At 40.1% G+C, this 12,767-nt stretch overlaps 1 protein-coding gene across 1 annotated transcript; it reads right to left on the bottom strand.

Annotated features, from left to right (window-relative positions):
- Positions 1 to 11,458: 11,458 nt before the first annotated feature.
- On the bottom strand, positions 11,459 to 12,412 carry LOC129558894 (olfactory receptor 2C3-like). The gene has a single exon (XM_055430315.2). It carries the CDS (start codon positions 12,410 to 12,412, stop codon positions 11,459 to 11,461), a length of 954 nt encoding a protein of 317 aa, XP_055286290.2.
- Between the last annotated feature and the right edge of the window lie 355 nt (positions 12,413 to 12,767).

Here is a 12,767-nt window from a genome sequence, read left to right as displayed (position 1 = left end):
CTCATTCTTTAGTCTATGTATTCTATTACTTTAGTACTTTAGCACTGCATGTCAAGAGTTACAGCATTAAACTGTGCTGTGCTGTGCTAACTGTCTCTGTCATGTGTGACGCTTTGTGACCTATGGACTGTAGACCACCAGGTTTATTCCATCTGTGGACTTCTCCAGGCAAGAATACTAGAGTGGGTTGCTCTGCCCTCTTCCAGGGGATCTTCCCAACCCAGGGATCAAACCTGTGTCTTCTGCATTGGCAGGTGGATTCTTTACCACTGAACCACCTGGGAAGCCCAGAAAAATGTTTCTTGTGCCCAAATAACTCATTAAGTTCCCTTAAGAAATTTCTCATCCTGCAGTCCCGGATTAGTTATGACTCTTATTGTAGTTTTCTTTCAGTCTGGAACCGTTGCAAACAAGTAGAGATAAGAATGGTAAAAGAAAATGACTGTTATTAATTTAAAGTTTCACTAGAGCCTTGTGATCTACTCTATGTGAGCAAACCAAAAAACAAAGTAAAGTTATGCTTCCCTTGAATGCTAGGTAGTTGCAAGACACTTTAATCTTGAACCCTCCTGTCTCATCTTTTCTCTAAATATAAAAGAAAGCTGAACTCTACGTTAAGATGGTTCTTTAGGAGATTGCTTTTTTTCAGTCCCTAAGTTATGTCCAACTCTTTGGGACCCTGTGGTCCGCAGCATGGCAGACTTCCCTGTCCTTCACTGTCTCCCAATTTTTGCTCAGATTCATTTCCATTGAGTCAGTGATGCTATCTAACCATCTCATCCTTTACCACCCTCTTCTCTTTTTACCTTCAGTCTTTCCAGCATCAGGGTCTTTTCCAATGAGTTGGCTTTTTGCATCAGGTGACCAAAATATTGGAACATCAGTCCTTCCAATGAATATTCAGGGTTGATTTCCTTTAGAATGAAGGGGTTTGATCTCTGTGTTATCCAAGGAAATCTCAAGAGTCTTCTCCAACACCAGTTCAAAAGCTTCAATTCTTTGGTGCTTAGCCTTCTTTATGGTCCTACACTAACATCCATACATGACTACTAGAAAAACCATAGCCTAGAACTTTGTCTAAGCTCAGACCTTTGACCAGAAAGTGACGCCTTTGCTTTTTAATATGCTCTCTAGGTTGGTCATAGCTTTACTTAAAGAAACAAACAGAGCATTGTAAGGCAACTATATCCCAATAAAAAAGTTTAAAAAAGAAATAAACTAAGGAATTAATAGTTGATAGTGTTGATAAGTTATCAACCTCAATGCTCTATTTATTTTCACTTTATCCAAGATCCAAATTTCCCAATATCTGTTGGTATTATTCAAATGAGTATTCTGAGAGTCAACGTGTGACATATAGGGAGGTATTGAATTAAAAACGTGGGAGCAAAATTTCTAGAGACAGGGTTTTGGCCAAAAAAAGTCCAGAAAAACCTTTCAAAATATTGCTGAAAGTAAATGAGTTTGTAGTACTCCCAGTTAATATGTTTTAAAGAAAAACATGAATGCTATTTTTTTCTTTATGATCAAATTTTTTCTCTGATCAGAATTTTCCCATCTCAAAAATGTATTACTCAGTAATTAAAAAGAATACATTTGAATCAGTGCTAATGAAGTGGATGAAACTGGAGCCTATTATACAGAGTGAAGTAAGCCAGAAAGAAAAACACCAATACAATATGCTAACGCATATATATGGAATTTAGAAAGATGGCAAAGATAACCCTGTATACAAGACAGCAAAAGAGACACTGATGTATAGAACAGTTTTTTGGACTCTGTGGGAGAGGGCGAGGGTGGGATGATTTGGGAGAATGGCATTGAAACATGTATATTATCATATGTGAAATGAATCGCCAGTCCAGGTTCGATGCATGATACAGGATGCTCTGGGCTGGTGTATTGGGATGAACAAGAGGGATGGGATGGGGAGGGAGGTGGGAGGGGGGTTCAAGATGGGGAACACATGTACACTGGGGGCAGATTCATGTCAATGTATGGCAAAACCAATACAATAATGTAAAGTAATTAATCTCCAATTTAAATAAATAAATTTAAAAAAATGTAAATATTAACTTTTTATTTATTTATTTATTTTTTTGTAGTTTATTTTTTATTGGAGGCAAATTATTTTACAATATTATATTGGTTGGTTTTGCCATACATTGATATGAATTTGCCCCGGGTTTACATAAGTTCCCCCTCCTGAACCCCCCTCCCACCTCCCTTCTCCCTTTATCCTCCCTCTGGGTCATCCCCGCATGCCAGCCCCGAGCATCCTATAACATGCATTGACCCTGAACTAGTGATTCATTTCACATATGACAACATACGTGTTTCAATGTCATTCTCCCAAATCATCCCACCCTCACCCTCTCCCATAGAGTCCCAAAGACTGTTCTATACATCTGTGTCTCTTTTGCTGTCTCATATACAGGGTTATCATTTGCATCTTTCTAAATTCCATATATATGTGTTAGTATACTGTATTGGTGTTCTTCTTTCTGGCTTACTTCACTCTGTATAATAGGTTCCAGTTTCATCCACCTCATTAGAACTGATTCAAATGTATTCTTTTTAATGGCTGAATAATACTCCATTGTGTATATGTACCAAAGCTTTCTTATCCATTCGTCTGCAGATGGACATCTAGGTTGCTTCCATGTCCTGGCTATTATAAACAGTGCTGCAATGAACACTGGAGTACACGTGTCTCTTTCAATTCTGGTTTCCTCGGTGTGTATGCCCAGGAGTGCGATTGCTGGATCATATGGCAGTTCTATTTCCAATTTTTTGAGGAATTTCCACACTGTTCTCCATAGTGGCTGTACTAGTTTGCATTCCCACCAACAGTGTAAGAGGGTTCCTTTCTCTCCACATCCTCTCCGGCATTTATTGCATGTAGACTTTTGGATAGCAGCCATTCTGACTGGTGTGAAATGGTATCTCATTGTGGTTTTGATTTGCATCTCTCTGATTATGAGGGATGTTGAGCATTTTTTCATGTGTTTGTTAGCCATCTTTATGTCTTCTTTGGAGAAATGTCTGTTTAGTTCTTTGGCCCATTTTTTGATTGGGTCATTTATTTTTCTGGAATTGAGCTGCAGGAGCTGCTTGTATAATTTGGAGATTAATCCTTTATCAGTTGCTTCATTTGCTATTATTTTCTCCCATTCTGAAGGCTGTCTTTTCACCTTACTTATAGTTTCCTTTGCTGTGCAGAAGCTTTTGATTTTAATTAGGTCCCATTTGTTTATTTTTGCTTTTATTTCCAATATTCTGGGAGGTGGGTCATGGAGGATCCTGCTGTGATTTATGTCAGAGAGTGTTTTGCCTATGTTCTCCTCTAAGAGTTTTATAGTTTCTGGTCTTACATTTAGCTCTCTAATCCATTTTGAGTTTATTTTGGTGTATGGTGTTAGGAAGTGTTCTAGTTTCATTCTTTTACAAGTGGCTGACCAGTTTTCCCAGCACCACTTGTTAAAGAGACTGTCTTTTCTCCATTTTATATTCTTGCCTCCTTTGTCAAAGATGAGGTGACCATAGATGCGTGGATTTATCTCTGGGCTTTCTATTTTGTTCCATTGATCTATATTTTTGTCTTTATGCCAGTACCATACTGTCTTGATGACTGTGGCTTTGTAGTAGAGCCTGAAGTCCGGCAGGTTAATTCCCCCAGTTCCATTTTTCTTCCTCAAGATTGCTTTGGCTATTCGAGGTTTTTTGTATTTCCATACAAATTGTGAGATTATTTGTTCTAGTTTTGTGAAAAATATCTTTGGTAGCTTGATAGGGATTGCATTGAATGTATAAATTATTTTGGGTAGTATACTCATTTTTACAATATTTATTCTTCCAATCCATGAGCATGGTATATTTCTCCATCTATTAGTGTCCTCTTTGATTGCTTTCAGTAGTGTTTTATAGTTTTCTATGTACAAGTCTTTTGTTTCCTTAGGTGGATATATTCCTAAGTATTTAATTCTTTTCGTTGCAACAGTGAATGGAATAGTTTCCTTAATTTCTCTTTCTATTTTCTCATTATTAGTGTATAGGAATGCAAGGGATTTCTGTGTGTTGATTTTATATCCTGCAACGTTACTGTAATCATTGATTAGCTCTAGTAGTTTTCTGGTAGAGTCTCTAGGGTTTTCTGTGTAGAGGATCATGTCATCAGCGAACAGTGAAAGTTTTACTTCTTCTTTTCCAATTTGTATTCCTTTTATGTCTTTTCCTGCTCTGATTGCTGTAGCCAAAACTTCCAGAACTATGTTGAATAATAGTGGTGAGAGTGGGCACCCTTGTCTTGTTCCTGACTTTAGGGGAAATGCTTTCAGTTTTTCACCATTGAGGATAATGTTTGCTGTGGGTTTGTCATATATAGCTTTTATTATGTTGAGGTATGTCCCTTCTATTCCCACCTTCTGGAGGGTTTTTATCATAAATGGATGTTGAATTTTGTCGAAGGCTTTCTCTGCATCTATTGAGATAATCATATGATTTTTATTTTTCAGTTTGTTAATGTGGTGTATTACGTTGACTGATTTGCGGATATTGAAGAATCCTTGCATTCCTGGGATAAAGCCCACTTGGTCATGATGTATGATCTTCTTAATATGCTGTTGGATTCTGATTGCTAGAATTTTGTTAAGGATTTTTGCATCTATGTTCATCAGTGATATTGGCCTGTAGTTTTCTTTTTTTGTGGGGTCTTTACCAGGTTTTGGGATTAGGGTGATGGTGGCCTCATAGAATGAGTTTGGAAGTTTCCCTTCCTCAGCAATTTTCTGGAAGAGTTTGAGTAGGATAGGTGTTAGCTCTTCTCTAAATTTTTGGTAGAATTCAGCTGTGAAGCCGTCTGGACCTGGGCTTTTGTTTGCTGGGAGATTTTTGATTACAGTTTCAATTTCCGTGCTTGTGATGGGTCTGTTCAGATTTTCTATTTCTTCCTGGTTCAGTTTTGGAAAGTTGTATTTTTCTAGGAATTTGTCCATTTCTTCCAGGTTATTCATTTTATTGCCATATAATTCCTGATAGTATTCTCTAATAATCCTTTGTATTTCTGTTGTCAGTTGTGATCTCTCCATTTTCATTTCTAATTTTATTGATTTGGTTCTTCTCCCTTTGTTTCTTGATAAGTCTGGCTAGTGGTTTGTCAATTTTTTTACCTTCTCAAAGAACCAGCTTTTGGTTTTGTTGATTTTTGCTATAGTCTCTTTTGTTTCTTTTGCATTTATCTCTGCCCTAATTTTTACAACTTGTTTCCTTCTACTGACCCTGGGGTTCTTCATTTCTTCCTTTTCTAGTTGCTTTAGATGTAGAGTTAGGTTATTTAGTTGACTTTTTTCTTGTTTCTTGAGGTGTGCCTGTATTGCTATGAACTTCCCCCTTAGCACTGCTTTTACAGTGTCCCAGAGGTTTTGGGTTGTTGTGTTTTCATTTTCATTCATTTCTATGCATATTTTGATTTCTCTTTTGATTTCTTCTATGATTTGTTCGTTGTTCAGCAGCGTGTTGTTCAGCCTCCATATGTTGGCATGTTTAATAGTTTTTCTCCCATAATTGAGATCTAATCTTACTGCATTGTGGTCAGAAAAGATGCATGGAATGATTTCAACTTTTTTGAATTTACCAAGGCTAGATTTATGGCCCAGGATGTGATCTATCCTGGAAAAGGTTCCATGTGCACTTGAGAAAAAGGTGAAATTCATTGTTTTGGGGTGAAATGTCCTATAGATATCAATTAGGTCTAACTGGTCTATTGTATCATTTAAAGATTGTGTTTCCTTGTTAATTTTCTGTTTAGTTGATCTATCCATAGATGTAAGTGGGGTATTAAAATCTCCCACTATTATTGCATTATTGTTAATTTCCCCTTTCATACTTGTTAGTAATTGTCTTACATATTGCGGTGCTCCTATGTTGGGTGCATAAATATTTATAATTGTTATATCTTCATCTTGGATTGATCCTTTGATCATTATGTAGTTTCCTTCTTTGTCTCTTTTCACAGCCTTTGTTTTAAAGTCTATTTTATCTGATATGAGTATTGCTACTCCTGCTTTCTTTTGGTCTCTATTTGCATGGAATATCTTTTTCCAGCCCTTCACTTTCAGTCTATATGTGTCCCTCGTTTTGAGGTGGGTCTCTTGCAGACAACATATATGGGGGTCTTGTTTTTGTATCCATTCAGCCAGCCTTTGTCTTTTGGTTGGGGCATTCAACCCATTTACGTTTAAGGTAATTATTGATAAGTACGATCCCGTAGCCATTTTCTTTATTGCTTTGGGTTCGAGTTTATACACCCTTTCTGTGTTTCCTGTCTAGAAAAGATCCTTTAGCATTTGTTGGAGAGCTGGTTTGGTAATGCTGAATTCTCTCAGCTTTTGCTTGTCTGTAAAGCTTTTGATTTCTCCTTCATATTTGAATGAGATCCTTGCTGGGTACAGTAGTCTGGGCTGTAGGTTATTTTCTTTCATCACTTTAAGTATGTCTTGCCATTCCCTCCTGGCCTGAAGAGTTTCTGTTGAAAGATCAGCTGTTATCTTTATGGGAATCCCCTTGTGTGTTATTTGCTGTTTTTCCCTTGCTGCTTTTAATATTTGTTCTTTGTGTTTGATCTTTGTTAATTTGATTAATATGTGTCTAGGAGTATTTCGCCTTGGGTTTATCCTGTTGGGGACTCTCTGGGTGAATATTGGACTTGGGTGATTATTTCTTTCCCCATTTTAGGGAAGTTTTCAACTATTATCTCCTCAAGTATTCTTTCATGGTCTTTCTTTTTGTCTTCTTCTTCTGGGATTCCTATGATTCGAATGTTGGAGCGTTTAACATTGTCCCAGAGGTCTCTAATATTGTTCTCATTTCTTTTAATTTGTTTTTCTTTTTTCTTCTCTGTTTCATTTATTTCTACAATTCTATCTTCTAGCTCGCTTATCCTGTCTTCTGCCTCTGTTATTCCACTGTTTGTTCCCTCCAGAGTGTTTCTGATCTCATCTATTGCATTATTCATTGTATACTGACTCTTTTTTATTTCCTCTAAGTCCTTATTAAACCTTTCTTCCATCTTCTCAATCCTTTTCTCCAGGTTATTTATCTGTAATTCCATTTTGCTTTCAAGATTTTGAATCATTTTCACCACCAAAATTCGAAATTCTTTTTCAGGTAGATCCCCTATATCTTCTTCTTTTGTTTGTGTTGGTGGGCATTTATCTTGTTCCTTTACTTGCTGGGTATTTCTCTGCTTCTTCATCTTGCTTATAATGCTTTGCTTGGGGTGGCCTTTCCCTCTTCTGGCCGTTTGTGGAGTTCTCTTTATTATGTAGTTTCCTTGCTGTGTGTGAGGTTGGACAGGTGACTTGTCAAGGTTCCCTGGTTATGGAAGCCTGTGTCGGTGTTCTGGTGGGTGGAGCTGGATTTGTTCTCTCTGGAGTGCAATGAAGTGTCCAGTAATGAGTTATGAGATGTCAGTGGGTTTGGAGTGACTTTGGGCAGCCTGTATATTGAAGCTCAGGGCTAGTTTCCTGTGTTACTGGAGAATTTGCGTGGTATGTCTTGCTCTGGAACTTGTTGACCCTTGGGTTTAGCGTAGGTATGGAGACGTTTAATGAGCTCCTATCGATTAATGTTCCCTGGAGTCAGGATTTCTCTGGTGTTCTCAGGATTTGGGCTTAAGCCTCTTGCCTCTGGTTTTTGGTCTTATTCTTGGAGTAGTCTCTAGACGTCTCTATCTGTCCTTTCCAAGGTGGTTCCCTCTGTTTTAGCTTCTGTCTGCTGGTCTCTTCAGTGTCTAATTTCCACCCTGATACTAGGGGGTGGGTGGACACTTTTTAAGGCTCAGTTGTTCAGTCCTGTTCTGGGAAGGGAGGAACGCTGCAGTCGATTATCTCTGGCGTCTGTGGGGCGTGCTCGCAGCGTCTCAGCCACACTGGGTTTGCCCCCGCTCACAGCACGTATGCTGTCCCAGTCTATACTGCACAGGCTCTAGATTGCTCTGCCGGGAACTGTCCGAGGCCAGCACCGGGTTGTATGCACTTCCCAGGTCTGAGCGGCTCAAGTTCAGGTTCTCAGGTACTCCACAAAGGCGCAGGCTTGGTTGGGCCTGCGTTTTGTGCCTTCCCCAGTCCGAGCAGCTCAGGGGACCAGGTGTTTGGCGAGCGGGGTCTCTGCGACTTATCGCCTCCCCAGTCCCCGCCACTCAGTTTTCTGGGTGTACAACCGGCGCACCTTCTCAGGGGGATATCAACCGGCCCGAGCCCAAGAAGTCCTGAATAGCAACAAGCCTGTCTGCAGTTTGTATCAGATGCCTTTCTGGGGCCGCGGTTGCCCGCTCCGGCTCTGGCTGCGCTCCCTGCCTGTCTCGGCGGGGGATAGGGGATGGGCCAGCCGCAGCCGGCTCGCTATGCTCAGTCCTTTATTCTGTGAGCGGGGCTGGCCGAGTCATAGGTTAGAGCTTTCCGCCTTTTCGTGGGGAAGCTATCCCACAGTCTGCTTTGCTCTCCCCAGTTCTCTCAAATTGTTCTCGCGGCATTCAAGCCCAGTCCTCTCTCTAAGCAGTTCAGCCGGCTCCTCCCTGCCCAGCCCCGCTTGCTAATGGCGTATGCAGGCGTCTGTGCTGCTTCTCTGCTGGGAGTTACCGTTTGGCGGGTAATCTGTGGGTTTTAAAAAAATCTTAAAAAAAAAAAGAGGGTTATGTGGCCCTCTGAGCTTCCAAGGCTCGCCACAGAATCGCCAGTGAGAATGTTTCCTGGTGTTTGGAAACTTCTCTCTTTTTAAAGCCTCCCTTCCCGGGACGGAGCTCCGTCCTTACTTCTTTTGTTTCGCTTTTTATCTTTTATGTTTTTTCCTACCTCCTTTCGAAGACAATGGGCTGCTTTTCTGGGTGCCTGACGTCCTCTGCCAGCATTCAGAAGTTGTTTTGTGGACTTTACTCGCGTTCAAAAGTTCTTTTGATGAATTTGTGGAGGAGAGAGTGGTCTCGCCGTCCTATTCCTCCGCCATCTTGTCTGCTCGTAAATATTAACTTTACAACATGATTTTGAGTTTTAAATCAACAAGTCCAGTGATCGCTCTTGAGGTTGATTCACTTTTTTTAGTGCCGCTTGGGTGCTAGTTTTCATAACCTCCAGAAATAATTCTTGGACTTATGAATAGTACTGAGTGAATAAAAAAATCTTTATATAACCTGTACACAGAATACGTAGGCTTGAATAGGGAAACTGATCTTTCTATAGTTACAGATGTATCTGTTCAGCATGTTATTGAAGAAATCTCTAATTTTCTGAAAATTCTACTAAAAATTCTACTTTTGAGGCATTTGCCTCTTTAGTTTCCTCCTCCTGAAAGTGCATGAACTGTATTTTGCTCACATCTTTTCTGACACCAAATGTGTGAGATTTTTTCACAACAATAACCAATATTCCAACTCTCCAAATACCAACTGGGCATCCTGTAATTCAATTTAACTCTGACAGTAACTACCTAAATCTAGTACCAGATCCTGCCAATTTAAGAACAAAGTCCTCCACAAGACCACCCCCAGTTTAGAAGGCAGGTGCAAGCTCTAGGTTGCCACCCATGTCTATGACCAACTAACTATAAATCAAGAAGTTACCATAACCCCTTCTTTAGATTTAGTCATTTGCAAAAATGACTCACATAACTCAGGAAAACACTTTAGTGTACTGGTTTATTACAAACAATATAAGAGAAGAGATACATGGGATGAAGTTTGGAAAGGTCTTAAGCACAGGAACTTCTGTCTCGGCAGAGTTTAGGGCACCCTACCTTCTTGTCACATAGATGCAGCCACCAGCCTGGAAGTCTCCAAACACTGTTGTTTAAAGTTTTTGTGGAGGTTCGTTGCATAGGCATGATTCATTAAGTTATTGGCCATTAATGACTTAATTTCCAGTAACTCCTCCCCAGACATTGGGCTGGGACTGAAAATTACAAACTTCTAATCACATGGTCAGTTCCTCTGGTATCCAGGCATCCTCCGGAAGCTATCTAGGCACTCTTATTTGAGTTAATTCATTGGCATAAACTTAGGTATGTTGAAATGTTTGTTATGAAAATAAAAGATACATTCTCATCCATATCAATCAGAAAATTTCAAGGGTCCTAGAAGCTCAGTGCCAGAAGTCAGGACAAAAAAAAAAGTATATATTTCTTATTACATCGTAAGAGACTATAGCCAAAATGGCATATATGTCCATGGATACAAAGAATAGACTTACATCTCAGAATAAAATCTTGATAACTTTGTAATTATCTGAAGAGGAACTAAAAAGCCTCCTAATGAAAGTGAAAGAGGAGAGTGACAAGGTTGGCTTGAAGCTCAACATTCAGAAAACAAAGATCATGGCATCTGGTCCCATCACTTCATGGGAAATAGATGGGGAAACAGTGGAAACAGTGTCAGACTATTTTTGGGGGCTCCAAAATCACTGCGGATGCTGATTGCAGCCATGAAATTAAAAGACGCTTACTCCTTGGAAGGAAAGTTATGACCAACCTAGACAGTCTATTAAAAAGCAGAGACATTACTTTGCCAACAAAGGTCCGTCTAGTCAAGGCTATGGTTTTTCCAGTGGTCATGTATGGATGTGAGAGTTGGACTGTGAAGAAAGCTGATTGCCGAAGAATTGATGCTTTTGAACTGTGGTGCTGGAGAAGACTCTTGAGAGTCCCTTGGACTGCAAGGAGATCCAACCAGTCCATTCTGAAGGAGATCAATCCTGGGTGTTCATTGGAAGGACTGATGCTAAAGCTGAAACTGCAATACTTTGGCCACCTCATGTGACGAGTTGACTCACTGGGAAAGACTCTGATGCTGGGAGGGATTGGGGGCGGGAGAAGAAGGGGACGACAGAGAATGAGATGGCTGGATGGCATCACCGACTCGATGGACATGAGTTTGAGTGAACTCTGGGAATTGGTGATGGACAGGGAGGCCTGGCGTGCTGTGATTCATCGGGTCGCAAAGAGTCGGACACGATTGAGCGACCGAACTGAACTGAATTGAACTGAACCTTTGTGAGTTCAATAATATCTACTTCACTGAGTCATTACAGATATTAGGGGAGAAAAAGGTAAAGTATTTCACACATATTATACGCCCTCAGTGACAGACATTGCTTTAAACTATTAACAAAATAATATAACAATTAACATATGTAGCTACATAAATAATTTACAATATTGTAAGTAGCATGAATATAACACATACACAGCTATATAAATAATTAACAAAATATACTTATTAATAAAAAAATAAAAAGAGAAAATAAGTTCTCTTTGCACTGGCCTGAAAAAAATATGTAAGTACATCCATTTCAGTTTGTCATTTACTTTGAACTTAAGAAATAGTGTATAGAAACGATATCCCAAATATCCTGACACTCCAAATCAGTTTTGATCCCTTTAAATCTACTTCCTCCTCACAAGTGATAAGTTTTTAAATATATGTGTCCCTCCAAAACCAGTTTTCTAATACAATGTGCCTAAGTGCCTTCTTCACAGTCTTGTTCCTTAGAGTGTAAATCAGGGGGTTCAGCATTGGGGTGACCACAGTGTAGAAGAGGGCTACAGGCTTACCTGCCTTGTGTGAGTTTCTTTTGGCAAGCTGGAGATACATGGAAATGATGCTCCCGTAAAACAGAGCCACCACTGCCACATGGGATGAGCAGGTATTGAATGCCTTTCTCCACCCTTCTGCTGACCTCATCTTCAACACAGCCCAGGCAATCTGGCTGTATGAGACCAGAATGAGACCCAGAGGCAAGACAACAAAGATAAAGCTGGCCACATACATCTCTACTTCATTGAAGCTGGTATCCACACAAGCCAGTTGCATAATGAGGGGCATCTCACAGAAAAAGTGGTCAATGCGATTGTTCCCACAGAGAGGCAGGAGCATGGTGAGTGTGGAACCTACCATGCTGGTGGTCAGACCCCCAAGCCATGAGGCAAAAGCCAGGCTGCAGCAAAGCTTTGGATGCATGATGACAGTGTAGTGGAGTGGCCTGCAGATGGCAGCATAGCGATCGTAGGACATGACTGCCAGAAGGACACATTCAGTTGCTCCCAACCAGTGGGAGATATAGAACTGAATCACACACCCTCCATAGCTTATGGTTTTCTGTGGTCCCCAGAGATTGACCAGGAGTTGTGGGATGATGCTTGTGGTGAAGCTAATGTCCAGGAAGGAAAGGTTGACAAGAAAGAAGTACATAGGAGTGTGGAGATGCACATCCATGCAGGAGACCACAATAATGATGCCATTTCCCAAGACAGACAGCACATAAATTCCCAAGACAAAGATAAAAAGGATGGGTTCTAGAGAGGGTCGTTCAGAGAAGCCCAGCAGTATAAAAACTTCTGGAAAACTTACATTGGCTATTTCCATCATACATACAGCTAAAGGTAGGGCAAACAGGTTGCCTGCAGGTTAGTGAGAAGGCACAAGGTGTGAGGTATAAGGGGATTATATCAGTGAGCAAGCTTTAAATCTGATGCATATTCATTGCTCCTGAAATCATCCATTCAACTTCATTGTGGGTGAGGTTGCATCATTTTCTTGAAGGCTAGTTTGGAATGTGTGCAAAATGACATGGAAATATGCATAGCTTGTGGAAAAATGGACACATGAAATATTTTTGGCACTGAGTTATTATTGAAATATTACTTACAGAAGCAGCATCTGGAATCAATCTAAGGTTTTATTGATGAGTTATCACTGAGTATGGTATTTCATGTAATGAAAT

This window comes from Moschus berezovskii, chromosome 8 (assembly GCF_049115385.1).
Source record: "Moschus berezovskii isolate FMDL1 chromosome 8, NW_MosBer_1.0, whole genome shotgun sequence".
Classification (NCBI taxonomy): domain Eukaryota; kingdom Metazoa; phylum Chordata; class Mammalia; order Artiodactyla; family Moschidae; genus Moschus; species Moschus berezovskii.
This window is presented reverse-complemented; position numbering and strand designations above follow the sequence as displayed.